At 48.0% G+C, this 16,731-nt stretch overlaps 1 protein-coding gene across 1 annotated transcript in view; it reads left to right on the top strand.

The window, feature by feature from the left end:
- cspg5a (chondroitin sulfate proteoglycan 5a) overlaps positions 1-16,731 on the top strand; it is a 34,086-nt gene that overhangs the window by 11,616 nt on the left and 5,739 nt on the right. The window contains exons 2-4 of the mRNA XM_034553970.1: positions 1,251-2,193; positions 9,910-10,098; positions 15,376-15,454. Of these exons, the coding sequence (XP_034409861.1) occupies positions 1,251-2,193; positions 9,910-10,098; positions 15,376-15,454 (1,211 nt within the window). The remainder of the gene's footprint in view (positions 1-1,250; positions 2,194-9,909; positions 10,099-15,375; positions 15,455-16,731) is intronic.

The raw sequence follows: 16,731 nt of genomic DNA, 5'->3' as shown, positions 1-16,731 counted from the left end.
CTGACATTCAGAGACGCGCAGATTAAAGTCCCGGGAGGGGTCGGGATCAGAGCTTATCTCCAGTCGGCATAGATCCCCTCAGATATCCTCACGGACGCCATTTGGTGGAGGCCGTGGACCAAAAGCTCTTTTACTTATACGACCACGACGGCACACGATGATCCACCGTGGGGGATCGAACCCCCGGACCCCCCGACACATGGGTGTACGTTGTGCCATGTGTAAATGTGAACCCTCTTCTCGATGAGGGCGCCAGGCTCGATATTTAATGTTTATTTTGTTAATAAAAGAGATTTCTCTCCAAATAAATGCTCCTTTTTAAAAAAAAAAATAAAAATGCATCCTGGGAAATGCAGCGGTAGAGTAAACAGAGGCCCGATTGGCTCCGTATCGGTTAGGTTGGTGTTTTATGATAAACAGTCTCCGTCATCTTCATCTTCACATATTTAAAGCTCCCCCCCCCCCCCCCCCGCTGGGAACCCCCCAAAGTCTCCCACAATCCCTCCCTCTCCGACCCCCATAATCCGTAATCCCGGTTCAATACATTAGTGCATTATTCCTTTAATCCAGAGAGCGGCTCATTGCATGACTCGACGAGCCGCCCTCGGATGAAGTAACCGACGCCGGGAGGATGAGCGTCTCGTTTTTAATTCGCGGTCAACGCCAGACTCCTCGAGCCCCCCCCCCCCCCCCCCCCCCCCCCCCAACAGCTCGGTGCAATTTTTTGCAGTTATTCTCGGAAAATATTTGCAAATATTCCAATTGGAATGATAAGATTTAAGTGTGTATTAGATATGAGTGAATAGACGTCATTCTTTATTTTTGTTTATTTTCAACCCCTCGACGGTTGCTGCATCCTCTGACGTCGTGGTTTTTTTATTATTATACTTCTGGCTGCACATATTTATTTACTTTTTTTTTGGTGCATTTGTCATACACATGTTTTTAAATTCAATGTGACTTACACAAGAATATCAACACATCTGCCTCGAAATCATTGAGAAAAGAGGCTCTAAATCACAAGGTTTCATAAGGATCCCCCAAATAGAAGTAAAACAAAGAATAATAACACATGTATATGAATCATCACTGTTGCCCCATTACGGAAATAAAGCTGTCACAAGTTCAGTAAAATGCACAAAAGGGTATTTTTATTGAGTCTTATATATATACATATAATAATAATTATAATATACTGTTTCCTTTGTTGCTATATTTCCATTAAGAAACTGTATTTTCTTTGTTTGTAGGAAATGTTGTCGGGTCCAACGCCACTGAGCCGGACAGCGTGGCCAACGTTACCTCCCTGCTCAGCGAGGAGGAGGGGCCTGTCAAGGTCGCCGAGGCCGTCGCCGTGGTAACCGCCACCGCGGCCCCGCCGCCGGCGCGCCGGATCCCCCGCGCCAGCGAGGAGGACGAGCAGAGCAGCGGCATGTTCGGCGAGCCGGTGGTTCCCGCGCCGGAGGAAGTGGGCGTGGCGTCTCCGCCGCAGCTGAGCCCCGACTCGGCCGAGATGGAGCACCTGCTGCCCGGCAACCCGCACGGGGGGGACGCCGCGGAGGTGGAGGAGGAGGACGAGGAGGAGGAGCCTCTGCCACACACCGACCCGCCTTGGATCCACGCCAAGGACACGGCCGTCTTCGACATGGACAGCCTCTTCACCACCACCACCGCTCAGCCCACCGCGCCCACCAACCCCGCCAACCCCGACGTCCTCCACGTGGACTTCTTCGACCCCTCCTCTCGCGGCCGCGGCCTCGACCTGGCCCCGGCCTCTCCTTCATCGCTGGCCCACGAGCTGCAGGGGGGCGACCCGACCTCCTGGGCGATGCCGGACAGCTACGACTACCTCACGCCTTACGAGGACGGCGTGTCCCCCACCGCCGACGAGTACACCTACAGCACCACGACCGACGCCTACGAGAGCGACGACGACCTGCGGCTCTCCGCCGGCTCTCGACCCAAGCCCCGAGCCCCGGCCCCCGGGGCGTCGCTCCCCGGCGCGGGACCCCCGGCGCCGAACGGCCCCGCGGCGGCTCCTCCCGTGGTGGACGGGTCGGACGGGATGGGCGGATGCCGCGCGGGGTTCCAGGTGGTGAACGGAAGTTGCCGCTCGCCCTGCGACACGCTGCCCAACTTCTGCTTCAACGGGGGGCAGTGCTACCTGATGGAGGGCATGGGAGTCTTCTGCAGGTATGACGCAACACACAAAACACCCAGAATGCACTGCACGGTGCAATCGCAAGGCCTCCAAGTTGCACTTGACTTTTCATTGGGCCGATTCACAGAAACGTAAAAATTAAAGATATGTGGGCTAAAGAAAATGTATACCTGTAGCTCACAGCTAACTCTCTAACTCCATGGCATCGCTACGCCACCTGCTGGCATCACCCAAAGCATGATGGGAACTGTAGGACCAAAACGTCATGTGTCCATATGACATATTCAACCCCCACGGACAAAAAACACTGCAGTTATGACTAAAAAAAAACAACAAAAAAAGAAGAAGAAAAATAAACTTTTCCAAACTTTTTTAAAACCAAAGTCCTGCAGCTGCATTGGGCTTCATCAGGGGGGGTGGGGGGGTCGTCCATCTGCATGTATAATCAATGGTAATTATATTCTTCCACAGAGCAGTCAGACGCCCTTTTAAGTATAAAGTTGTGTCATCTGATGCACGAGCAGCTCGAGTTATTCTCGTCGTGGAACATGTGGAACGGCTCAAGTGACGAATAGAAACCGGTTTATTGCTCTATTGTTTTAACGAGAGAGTTTTATGAGGAGATGTTCTTCTGCCCAGCTGGAGGCTCTGCAAACTACACACACACACACACACACACACACACACACACACACATACGTCACGAGTGAGAGCGTTACGATGAGGGAAGGGACTTCCAGGCATTAGACTGCGGCGGCCACGCCCCTCAATAGCCGGTCGAATATAGGCGGAGGTCAAGAGGTCGAACGGATTAAGAGAATCGTTGATTTATAATACTGTACGGTTTTAATAATAATATTTATTTAGGAGAAAGTCACACAAAAATGAAGTTAGAGTGACTCCAGAGAGAGTCGGCACGTCCTCCACTAAAGAAATTCCTAGTTTTATTCGCATTTTTTTTTGCAATATTGACTTCTTGTCTACAGCCGCCATTTTGTTCTGATGGTAAACAGGAAGAACTGCGAAAGCCGAGAAAAAAAACTGCAGAATACGGATGAGATCTAACAATGTCGGATTGTTTTTGTGCACGTTTCCATCCCATAAACACAGGTTTCACATTTTACATAACCCCATGATCATGAAAGGGATGAACCCACCAATCAGTGAGAGGACACTTCCAATCAGCGAACAGCTGCACAGATTGACATGCAAATGTATGCGCGGCAGCACACACACACACACACGCGCGCGCGCACACACACACACACACACACACACGCACACACACACGCACACTTCTAGACAGGCCAGGTTTATTTGTGATCATTTATGATCCTGTGACCTCCGGAAGCTTCAAGGTCACACGATGCAGACGGCAGCATCACCACTCAATCACGACCCTGAGCCCGCGAAACGCCCCCCCCCCCCCCCCCCCCCCCCCCACACACACACACACACACACACACACACACACACACACACACACACACCACGCCCAAAAGCCAGCACTCGCACCGGGTTTATGCACGTTTGAAGAGTTAAAATCCAATCGTTTGCATATTCGAAACCTGACATTTTTAAAACGTACTTTTTGTCCGCGCTGCTATATTAGTTTTAATGTTCACCCCATTAACGCGTAAAAAGGGTAATGCTTCAATAATATGTGTTTTATTCATATTCATGAATTTCCAGTGACACACACACAGCTGTGTGTTGATCACGCACAACATGATCCAGGTATTTAGGGCAGATTTTGGGCCTCAGTCAGCAGATCTGAGAGGCGGAGAGGCGTATTACTGCTGGGCAAAAATTGCAATATGGGTCAATGGAGCGCTGGCACAGATGAGCACCAACATGTTCCTCTCTGTGTGTGTGTGTGTGTGTGTGTGTGTGTGTGTGTGTGTGTGTGAGCAGCTTCGTACTTCAGGCCAATTCAATTACAGCGGGCTGAATGTCGGGACCTTTCTGGCCCTCTGCAGTCAAACACGCGCCCCCTCAGGAGCGCTGCTTACTGACCTCAGACCAGGCTGTCGTTTCCTCTTATCTTGCAGACAGAAATATGTACCTGCAAAATGTACATATGAAAATGTACCTTTCAAAATAAAACGTCAGGTCCTTCGCGGGAAACAACTTGGTTTGGGTTCAGGCGACTCCTTCCTTTTGACCTCTGACCTTTGACCTCTATCGTTATCATCTACGATGCAATAGATGGTTTATTCACTAATAATAACGTCATAATACGCAAGCAAAGGATAAAATAATATAACTTATAGCATCGCTAATGATATGTAAACATGATTAATGATCATTTCAATACCTGTAAAAATCACCATTTATTATTGGTGGTTATTATAAAGAGACAAAAAACACCTTTTTTTGACTGCTCTTATTTTGTGATGTTTAATCTTTGAACTTTCAGTCCGTCGTATTTATTTTACGAAGCCATCTTCGCAACACACACACACACACACACACACACACACACACACACAGTCAAACATCACCCCCCCCCCCCCCGACTAATGTGATCTGACGGGGTTAACCTCGTAAATCTCCTCCGCCTCCCCCGGAGCTGCAGGACGAGGGGCCATGTTCAGAGAAAACAGATGATAAAACGGGGACGAGAGGACCAGAGACCAGGAGAGGTCCGATATTGAGAGATAAAGAAAATCAGGGAAGTAAACAAATAAATAATTAAAAACACGGGAGAGGAAAAGAGCACGAAGCCTTTCAAAAAGGAAGTAAAAGAAAAAGAGAGAAAAGAGTTCGAGGTGGAAGAGAAACGGAGTGAGAGAATGAGTCAGAACCTTAACACGCTCGCCAGCATGGAAACGGCCCGGGAGAGCCAGGTCCAGTTTACTTGTGTGTGTGTGTGTGTGTGTGTGCGTGTGTGTGTGTGTGTGTGTGCGTGTGTGTGTGTGTGTGTCCTGCAGCTTGATGTAATTAAGTGAAGCTCTGAGCACCAACTGCAGTTTGTTTCCATTTTAGATTTCATGACCACATCATGGAAACACACTCATGTACAAACTTACATACACACACACACGCGCACACACACACACGCACACACACACACACGCACACACACACACACACAGGATTATGTGTGTATTAGGATCAGTTCCAAGTCAAAGAGGTCGTGGAATCAGTCCAGAGGTCAAACACACAGATTTACGACGACTGTAGAGGAGGTTTCGGGACAAAAGACACACACACACACACAAACACACACACACACACACACACAGACTGTTTTTGCCAAAGGTAGTCCAGCCCGACGTATTGTATCCAATAGTTGACACACACACACACACACATGTAAACAAAGAGATAATTGTTTTAGTAGATCTTTATGTGGGCGGGGCTTCAAAGCTCCTCTGGACCGGCTCACTCTTTGTCTGAGGCGAATGCCTCTAAATGTTTTAACGCTCTTATTTTGAAAGAGCCTGTTTATCGACACGCAAAAGGAGTGGCGAGCTCAAAACTTTATTGCCCAACAATGATTTACGATTGCATTAGAATCGCATTTAATCACAATAATGTTTGCGTGCCGGAGCCAATGCACTTATTTTAAGGATTCCAATCAAAATGAACTGATTAAAGAAATTTAAATGTATTTAAATGGTTCTCTGGAGGCCTGAAGCCCTCAACCCGCTGACCGGCGTGTCTTAAATTGGCCTCTTCATCGGCCCCCTGATCGCTCCATTAGTCTTCATCAACACCAGCAGGGGGTCTTATTAGAGGGCCACAGCCCCACCTGCGCCATTGTTAAAGACTCCCTTCCACCCCCTCTCTGTCTGCCTGCCCCCCCCCCCCTCCCTCTCCCCAGCTGCTCTGTCCAATCAGGTAAATATCGAGAGGATTTGTTAGCTCTAATTCTGGTCTGTTCCTGCCGGGCTGCGACAATGCGATACGTGCGTCTGCGGCGATGGAGATAATGATGGGTTTGTGAGGGGGGGGGGGGGGGGGGGGGGGGGGGGGGGGGAGGGGGGATAAAAGAAACCTCTGCAGTGGGAAAACAATGGGAAGAAGGCCTGTTGGACACGTGGGAGGCTTTATAGAGGGGATCGAGTGGGAGTTTTTTTTGGGCGACTCTCAGCCAGAGAGGGATCTGTGCTGTCAACGCTGGAAAAAAGAGCTTTTTTTTGACGGGAGAAGTTATTTCATCCCCCAAAAGAGGAGCCGCTTGTGTTCCAGAGAAGGGAAACCCTATCCTTAAAAAGCTGCTTCCTCTCGTGTCAGCTTCTTAAACTTGGGTCCAAATCTTAATAGATGAGGCCGCTGTTATTCTGGGTTTTTTCTTTGTGTCCAAGAAAAAAAAAGGACGAGGACCAGAAATGTGTTGGCGCTGTTTTTTAAGACTATTTTCAGCTGCGGATGAATATAAACACCCCGTGTCCTAATACTAAAGACCATCTGCAGGAGCAAATCTGCTAATAAAATGTGTTAAGGGGAGAACGTGAATAAAAACTAAACGCCCTGGTTGGAAAAAAAAATCTTCTTTTTGTTGATGGATTGTGATGAGAAAGACAATTAGGTCCCGCCCACAATTCCTCGTTGTCCAGGTGTCTCATTGTCATTTTTGCATTTTTTGCAGGCTCAAAGAGAGGAATCTAATACATCAGGCGTTGGATGCTTGTTAGTACAGTTCAATATTGATTTTTTTCTCATTTATTTTCAAATGAAAGTCAAACCAGATCAATTCAGAGAGAGAGAGAGAGAGAGATAAAGAGATAAAATCAGTTGCACGAACTGAAAGCAGAGACACGATTCAGCTGGAGGCGCTCTGCAAAATGTGCAGGAAGGAGGAAAAGATGGGGAGGTGAACAAGAAAAGAGATGTTCGAGACGACGAGGCGCAGGAGGGAGGGAGGGAGGGAGAGAGGGGAGAGAGAGAGAGAGAGAGAGAGGGAGGGAGGGAGGGAGGGAAAGAGGGGGGGAGGGAGAGGAAGAAAAGAAATGGGAGCTACCGCCGCGTCCCCGTGGACGGCTGAGCGTGTGACGGAATGACATGTCGGCGCCGCATCTGCATGCGCTCCTTTTTTTTCGACCTGCTCGGGCCCGCGTTGCCACGACGACCAGCACATCCTCTTTTATTTATTCTTTTTTCATGCGACCCTTTTACTTCTCTCTCTCTCTCTCCCGCTCTCTATTTGCGTCCCCCCCCCCCCCTCCTCCATCCATCTCTCCCGCTTACATAAACCTCGTCTTTTGTACGCTCGGAGGTTTGAGTGCATCGAAAAGTCTCCTTGAAAATGTGATATCAGGCATCCTCCATCTCTCTCTCTCCATCCCTCCATTGCTCTCTCTCTCTCTCCATCCCTCCATCTCTCTCCCTCCCTCCATTTCTCTCTTTTTCTCACATATGCCCACACTCAAAATGTCTCCCGGACTCGTTCGCGAGCGATTTCTCTTCAGCTGGACCAAAAAGATTTTAATAAAACGTGAAGGATTCATGAAGGAGACGAGAAGAGGAGGCTGTTTAGGATGTAAGGGAGCTTATCCGTCCACTTGACGCTGCCTCCTCGGTGTGTGTGTGTGCGCGTGTGTGGGTGTGTGTGTGTGTGTTGGCGCCCAAACGAGAGGGCAGGAGAACAATTAATTGCTTTGTCATTCATAGATGGATTCGGCGTTTTGAACGCCATCTGCCTCCGTGTCCCCGGGACACCGCGCTCTGCCAAGCGGAGTCTGGGCCTCAGATGGCCGGCGCTGTGTGTGTGTGTGTGTGTGTGTGTGCGTGTGTGTGTGTGAGAGTGTGTGTGTGCGTGTGTGTAACATCTTTAAGGTCTTTCATGATGACGTTTGACTGTGTGTGTGTGTGTGTGTGTGTGTGTGTGCACATATGTGTCCATAATTTACATCCACACATGGACATGCATTGTGTAACATCTTTTAGGTCTTTCATGATGATGTGTGTGTGTGTATGAGTGAGTGTGAGTGTGTGAGTATATGAGTGTGTGTGTGTGTGTGTGTGTGTGTGTGTGAGAGAGTGTGTGTGTGCGTGTGTGTGTACGTCCACATATGTGTCCATAATTTACATTCACACATGGACATGCATTGTGTAACATCTTTTAGGTCTTTCATGATGATGTGTGTGTGTGTATGAGTGAGTGTGAGTGTGTGAGTATATGAGTGTGTGTGTGTGTGTGTGTGTGTGTGAGAGAGTGTGTGTGTGCGTGTGTGTGTACGTCCACATATGTGTCCATAATTTACATCCACACATGGACATGCATTGTGTAACATCTTTTAGGTCTTTCATGATGATGTGTGTGTGTGTATGAGTGAGTGTGTGAGTATATGAGTGTGTGTGTGTGTGTGTGTGTGTGTGTGTGAGAGTGTGTGTGTGCGTGGGTGTGTGCGTCCACATATGTGCCCATAATTTACATCCACATATGGACACCCGTATGCATTGTGTAACATCTTTTAGGTCTTTCATAATGATGTTTGACAGTGTGTGTGTGTGCGTGTGTGTGTGTGGGTGTGTGTGCGTGTGTGTGTGTGCGTGTGTGTTGCTGGAAAAAGACCCCCGGGTTCTTTCTTTCTTCCCCTTTCTATTCTCACACAGAGCCGCCGTCCCCTTTGAATGAAGCCGCCTGCAAAGTGAAACCTGCCGGCTGCTTCACGAGAACTCGGAGCGCTTATGTAACGTGTTGGGAAACGTTGGGACGTTTATTTTTACTTTTGGACTTCGCACGCCAAAGCGATTTTGAATATAATTCGGAGCAGAGAGGAAATCCTGAATGTTCATGAACATGAGGAGGCCATCGCGGCCCTTCAATGGCACCTTAAAGATGAATATATGGGCGTTGCCGAGCAACAGAAACCGACTCACAATTCACTGAGTCTGAGCCTCGTGTGGAGCCACTCAGATGTTTAATCCTTCTCCTTCTCCTCCTCCTCCTTCTCCTCCACCTCCTCCTCCTCCTCTATCTTCTTCTTCTTCTCCTCCTCCTCCACCTCTTCCTCCTCCACCTCCTCCTCTTCCATCTTCTTCCTCTCCTCCATCTCCTCCTCCTTCTTCTTCTCCTCCACCACCTTCTCCTCCTCCTCTATCTTCTTCTTTTCCTCCTCCTTCTTCTTCTCCACCACCACCTCCTCCTCCTCCTCCTCTATCTTCTTCTCCTCCTCCACCTCCTTCTTCTTCTTCTTCTCCACCACCTCCTCCTCCTCCTCCTCTATCTTCTTCTCCTCCTCCACCTCCTCCTCCTCTATCTTCTTCTTTCTTCTTCTTCTCCTCCCCCTCCTCCATCTTCTTCTTCTCATCCTCCTCCACCTCTTCCTCCTCCACCTCCTCCTCCTCCATCTTCTTCCTCTCCTCCATCTCCTCCTCCTTCTTCTTCTCCTCCACCACCTTCTCCTCCTCCTCTATCTTCTTCTTCTCCTCCTCCTTCTTCTTCTCCACCACCACCTCCTCCTCCTCCTCTATCTTCTTCTCCTCCTCCACCTCCTCCTCCTTCTTCTTCTTCTCCACCACCTCCTCCTCCTCTATCTTCTTCTCCTCCTCCACCTCCTCCTCCTCTATCTTCTTCTTTCTTCTCCTCCTCCTCCTCCTCTATCTTCTTCTTTCTTCTTCTCCTCCTCCCCCTCCTCCACCTTCTTCTTCTCCTCCTCCTCCTTCTTCTTCTCCTCCCCCTCCTCCTCCTTCATCTTCTCCTCCTCCTCCTCCTCCTTCATCTTCTTCTCCTCCCCCTCCTCCCCCTCCTCCACCTCCTCCTCCTCCTCCTCCTCCTCCTCCTCCTCCTCCTGCAGGTGCAACGTCCAGGACTACATCTGGCACAAGGGCGCTCGCTGCGAGTCGGTGGTGACGGAGTTCCAGGTGATGGTTCTGGCCGTGGGCGCCTCGGCTCTGGTGCTGCTGCTGCTCTTCATGATCGTCGTCTGCTTCGCCAAGAAGCTCCACGTTCTCAAGACGGAGAACAAGAAGCTGCGCAAGCGCAGGTGAGTCTGGGCGGAGTGACGTCGAGCACTTATTTACCCCGGAGGGTTGAAAGGCAGCTTTATTCACTCCTGTTCACACCGAAAAAAGCATGAAAATACGTTTTTATTTTGTCATATTTTAGGGGATGAACCTTCGGCTCTTCCCCACAAAGTAGCACGTTTTTTATCAAAGAAATACACAAAGTGAATTGTGTGTCCGGCGGTTCTCGGTGGAGTCATTTGTCGAAAAAAAAAAAAACGAAGAATCTTCGGTGCCTTGCTCGAGGGCATTCTGGACGCAGCAGATTTATTATCCGTCGCCCCGGCAGACGCGTCACTCCCTCGACGTTAAAAGATATCGAAAAGGAGGAAAAAGAAGCTTTTGATTTCTGGTGCCGAACCGATGTGTTAAAGAGTTAAAGTTTAGAGAGCGACAGACCGGTCGATGGAGAGAGAGAAGGACAGAATACAGAATAAGGGAAATACATTCTAAAGCAGACAAACCAACAGCCGTAAAACACTAAAAAACAGAAATTTACTGTAATATTTCACAGTAAATTACAGGCTTAAACTGTAATTTTAACTGCGAAATACACTATTACGCAGGAAATTTGAAGTTTGAACCTTGCAAGGCATTGTGGGATAACTATACTGTAATTCCACAACAGCATAATAATCTGCTATAATAATCTGATGGGTATTTTACTGTAAAATCACAGTTCGGTGCAGTACAGCAGCAAGTATATAGTCACAGTATATATCTGTCATTTATACAACTGTCACAGTAACTTACTGTAAAAGTAAGGTTACTAGAAAAGTATTAGTTATTATATTATTAAATTAGCACAGTGAAATGTTGATCGCAACAGGAATATATGTTTGAGTTCAAAAAGGTCGTTAAAAGGTCGTATGAGCATTTTGATGCCGAGTAGGTTTTCACATTATAATGGGTGCAATATAATAGAATTACAATTATAACATAAACAAAAATACAATAAAAGCATTAAGAAATATGTACAATGGAACTGTTAAAAATATATATATTCAGTGTGCCGACACAGTAACTATGTCGTGCTTTGCTTTGTTCTTTCTGTTCAGGACGGTCTCTTTTTTAATTAATGGGTCGATAACAAACTAATGTTTGTTCCTTGTAAAAAAAAAAAAACTCTTGGACCAACATGTCTTCTTTCTCCTCGTCTCCCTCCTCCTCTTTTTATTCTTTGGAAGAGATTTGGAAAAGATAAAAATAGCTGTGGATTGCTGCCCAGACTCTCTCGTTGTGTGGCGTCCATCTTTTCTCGCGATGGAGATACAAACTGACAGGATTTCAAGGAGAGTCTGAGGGATACGTCGGCAATTCTGCAGAGGGGAAAGCATCCAGTAGTTTAAGAGCAACAAGCAATCCTAATTGTTGTAATAAAAAAATATATATATATTTTAAAATATGTTGGGAATCACGGCTCTACGGCATCTCCGTTTGGTTTGTTCTGTATTTATTTTGGCTGCAAGAGCAGTTGTGTGTAGTCTTGTAAATCTTCCTTTAAAGCAGCTTTAAATTCTAAACTATTAATATTTAATCTTCAATCAATTGTGTGTTCCTATTTGTGTGAATTAGGTAAAAGGTGGAACTGCAAATGTGTAACGTTGTTACAAATGATCGTCGTTAAATTAATCTCAGTCAGCAATAACGTTCCTTTGTTTAATTTAATTTAGTCTATTTGCTCCATGATACTCGCTAGCTTACTGTCCGCAAACGACCTAATCAGCTCCGTGCTACACTTTGTAGCTAAGCTACAGCTAGCTTGCTAACCTTAGCTGAGGTTAAAGTCAGCTGGTTGGGCTTGAATTTATCCTGCAGTCGTTATTTATACACCTTTTGCTTTGTCTTTACATGAGTCAGTACCATAGATCACGTTAGCTGGTGGTTGTAACATTGAGGAGCAAGCAAGCTAAGGTTAGCCAGCTAGCTGTAGCTTAGCTACGTCGCATTGTTAGCCTAGCGGATGAAGTAAAGTGTGTTCATACACAGAAATGAGTAGAATGGGGGGGGGGGGGGGAAGATAGGATGGATCTCCTGAAATAGGAGGCAAACAAGTGAGGAAGACAATGGAGGAATGCAGGAGGAGACGAGGAAGCAGAGAGGGGCGGCGGCGTGGAGCGCTGATGGCGTGGAGCGCTGATGGCGAGCAGCGCTGATGGCGAGCAGCGCTGATGGCGAGCAGCGCTGATGGCGAGCAGCGCTGATGGCGAGCAGCGCTGATGGCGAGCAGCGCTGATGGCGAGCAGCGCTGATGGCGAGCAGCTGGCAGAAAATCAGACGACAGAACAGATTAAGGGGAGAGGAAGAAAAGCCGGTGAGCACTCTCAGGAAAAAGAAGGACCAGGAAACGGGTCTTCAGAGACGTTTTCGATTTACGATTTGATTAAGTGATAATTATTACAGTTTTTAATACAAATAATCACATTTTCAGGTCAATATCAGATAGATTTTAAGAAATATGTCTTTTCGGGCTCAAAAATAGACAAAAACGATGATATGAGATGGAGCTATTGCGCAGTGTAAAATGTTGAGGTGAAAATTAATTAATTAATTAATTGTCATGTATATTAGTCATAGATATTTTAATTCTATTGAATGTTTTTTGTCAGAAAGTGCAGGAACCTTGACTCGAGAACCTTTAAAGAACCATGAAAAATCTATTTTTTTTGTGTGTGTGTGAGGGACTCAGAGGAAGGTGGAGGGAATATTGACTGAAGGAGAGAACGAGAGTGACAGACAGATTGAATATAAAAAAAGAAGAGTGTGTGTGTGTGTGTGTGTGTGTGTGTGTGGGGGGGGGGGGGGGGGGGGGGGTTGTTGGTTCGGCATCGCTTTGCCAGAGCCGGTGTTCTACCGTCGGTCTCCCTAGCAACAGCGGCAAATGAGCAGCCGCCCCGGCGACCGAGCGTCCTCGGCTGCAAATGAGAACCGAAGGACCGCATTCTCCGACAGCAGGGACTACTTTTTAGCTCCACGGAGGAAGGATATCATGACGAAGAGGAGGGAAAGCAGTGCAGTCAGTAGCAGGATAGCTAGCAGAAAAAGGAGAAAAGGGGAGAAAAGGGTGATGTCATTGGTACTCCAGCTGAAAGTAGGGCAGTCTGAACAGGAGGGGGGGAGGGAGGGAGGGAGGGAGGGAGAAACAGGGGGAGGTGGAGTTGACCTACATACAGCTGTGTGACCTGAGGGGTGTGTGTGTGTGTTTGTGTGTGTGTGTGTGTGTGTGTGTGTGTGTGTAGCGGTGCAGCATGAAAGAGACAACACGGCCTCATCAAGCGGTCGGCTAAAAGAAATCCAAATGGAGGAAGGAGGAGGGTGACGGATGAGAGGAAGAAAAAAAGGAGGGCAGGATGAAACGGGGGGGGGGGGGGGGGGGGGGGGGGGAGTGAGGGAGAAACTGTTGCAGGAGGGGAGCGAGAAAGAGGAATAAGAGGGTCGTTGCGGAGGGAAAGAAATCTCGGCGTGACACAGAGGAGTGTGTGTGTGTGTGTGTGTGTGTGTGTGTGTGTGTGTGTGTGTGCGTGTGAATACATGACACTCCCCCATCTGCTGCAGTTGCAATCAAACCCAACACGCTGGTCAGAGAGGAGAGAGAGAAGGAGAGAGGAGAGAGAGGAGAGAAGGATGGTGAAAAACAAAACAATGAATGGAGGTTTCCATATTTGGAATGCAGATGAGTGGCTCTGGTAGAGACCTGCCAATCACCTTGTAGCCCCGCCCCTAAAGCATCCCCTGCTTTATGGTCTGTTTGACTCTAAATGACCATAATTTACTAAATAAACATCACGCTGTATTGAAGAAGACTTGAAACTAGAGATTGAAACCAAAAACTAATGTTTACAATGTTTACTGAGGGAATACATCAAGAGAAGTAGAGTCATTTATATAGACTTCTATACAACCAGAGGAGTCGCCCCCTGGTGGTCAGGAGAGAGAATGCAGCTTTAACACATGAAGCATAGACTTCTATACAACCAGAGGAGTCGCCCCCTGGTGGTCAGGAGAGAGAATGCAGCTTTAACACATGAAGCAGACTTCTATACAACCAGAGGAGTCGCCCCCTGGTGGTCAGGAGAGAGAATGCAGCTTCAACACATGAAGCATAGACTTCTATACAACCAGAGGAGTCGCCCCCTGGTGGTCAGGAGAGAGAATGCAGCTTTAACACATGAAGCAGACTTCTATACAACCAGAGGAGTCGCCCCCTGGTGGTCAGGAGAGAGAATGCAGCTTTAACACATGAAGCATAGACTTCTATACAACCAGAGGAGTCGCCCCCTGGTGGTCAGGAGAGAGAATGCAGCTTTAACACATGAAGCTTAGACTTCTATACAACCAGAGGAGTCGCCCCCTGGTGGTCAGGAGAGAGAATGCAGCTTTAACACATGAAGCTTAGACTTCTATACAACCAGAGGAGTCGCCCCCTGGTGGTCAGGAGAGAGAATGCAGCTTTAACACATGAAGCGTAGACTTCTATACAACCAGAGGAGTCGCCCCCTGGTGGTCAGGAGAGAGAATGCAGCTTTAACACATGAAGCTTAGACTTCTATACAACCAGAGGAGTCGCCCCCTGGTGGTCAGGAGAGAGAATGCAGCTTTAACACATGAAGCTTAGACTTCTATACAACCAGAGGAGTCGCCCCCTGGTGGTCAGGAGAGAGAATGCAGCTTTAACTCATGAAGCATAGACTTCTATACAACCAGAGGAGTCAAACGTGAGTTTAAAGTCTCAGTTTTAAGTAGATTTAGTCTCTGTGGGGACTCCAGTGAGGACCAGGTAACCCCAAATTGACGCTCGTTTGTTGCATCACAGATAAAATGTTTATTTATTTTCTTTACTTCTATAACTAATGCTGCTTCCTTGCTTTTTTTTTTTGTTCTCCCCCCCCCCCCCCCCCTCCCTTTTTTTTGTGTGTCTAATGTGATCTTTCCCCTTAAATTTGTCCTTTCTTTTGCATCCGTTTGCGACTCATCTTTTCTCCACCTGTGTCTCGTCATTGGCTCCCTCCTCCCTCTTTTCCTTGGACTTCCCTCGGCTTCGTCTCCGATCTTCTCCATTGTCTCGTTCTCCTAAATGTGCTTTATTCTTCGTAACTTTACATTTTCGTCTCTCTCTCTTTCCAAACGTCTCTCTTCCTCTTAATTTCTCCACATCTCTCTCCTCCTCCACTCCCCGACAATCTCTTCCTTCAAACTCTTTTTTACCCCCAAATCACATTGTATTCCCCCCCTCTCCTCTTTTATCCTCCGTCCCCCAGCAGTAAGTACCGGCCTTCATCGGAGCAGCACAATGATAATTTCTCGCTGTCCACCATCGCTGAGGGCTCCCACCCAAATGTAAGGAAACTGTGCGACACCCCTCCTAACGTCCCTCATGCCCGTGCATTGGCTTACTATGATAACATTATCTGTCAGGTAACGTGGTTCTCGCCTCTCTCTCACCCCTTTTTTCTGCATCCCCCCCCCACCCCCTTCCCTTGCAAACCCTGCCCGGTGCCCCATGACTCCCCTCCCACCCACCCCACCCTCCAAACGCATGGGCATGGGTATTCTCAGATACTCCGAGGTGTGCGACGCTAAGGAGTGGGGGGGGGGGGAGTGCGATCAAGGATCGGGTGGGGGGGGGGGGACGGGGAGTTTTTTCTCGATCGGCGAAAACGAATCCAAGTGGATGAGAAAGAAAAGAACTGCAGCAGGCACGAAAAATTATATTTTTAGCAATTGTGGTTTTCTATTGCGTAATATAACTTTTTTAAAGCCATAAATGTTTAAAATATATATATATATATTTATATTAATTATATCGGGATAGTCCAAATTATTATTACGAGCCAATTTCCCACAAATCATGCATATGAATCTATAGATGTTAGAGGTTAAATGGAGCATTAATCGGCGGCCCTGACTCCAACTTGACTCCCCTTTGAGAGAAAAACTCCCACAATCCTTCGCGGCGACCCCGCCCCTCCCCCCCTCCACCCTGTCTCTCCCTAACCTTCTCTCTCTCTCATCACCTCTTGCATCGCTGTGTCACATGGCGTCCCTGCTCTGTCGCTGACATGCGCCCCCCGGTGGTCATGTCGGCCGCTGCAGCTCTGCTTCGCTATATTTGTTTGCAAATCTGTTTTTTATGACTGAATGTCTGCTTACCTGTTTATCCTGACAATGGGAGGGGGAGGGGGAGGGGGAGGGGGGGGGGGGGACTGCCTGCCACGATTGGTCGAAAAATGGTTCATGCTGCGTGTTTGTTTGGTGCCACAAACAGGTAAGCTATAAAGGTGTGGGACATTTGTGAGAAAACGGTCGGGGGTTATCAGGATAAACATCTGAGATGCAACACCCCCCTCCCTCCCCCCTCTCCCTTCCCTTCCCCGCGGCGGCCTGCAGGTGGCAGCAGAGAGCCGACGGGCGCCTCCCTAACTGAAGCATGGGTAGCTAGTAGCGGCTAAGCTGCCTTTCGTAGCAGCATGGGGAGCTCTCGTGCTACGACTCTGTGTTTTCAGGATGTGGTACCACCCTCTAACAACTCCATCAGTAGTTCAACCAGTCGTTTCTCTGTGACGCTCATCTCGTCAACACGTTTGACGTTCTCATTTCTTTTAGAGGTTCTCACC

This window comes from Cyclopterus lumpus, chromosome 16, assembly GCF_009769545.1.
Source record: "Cyclopterus lumpus isolate fCycLum1 chromosome 16, fCycLum1.pri, whole genome shotgun sequence".
Lineage (NCBI taxonomy): Eukaryota > Metazoa > Chordata > Actinopteri > Perciformes > Cyclopteridae > Cyclopterus > Cyclopterus lumpus.
The sequence above is the reverse complement of the archived record's forward strand: the minus strand, read 5'-3'. Positions and strand labels throughout refer to the sequence as shown.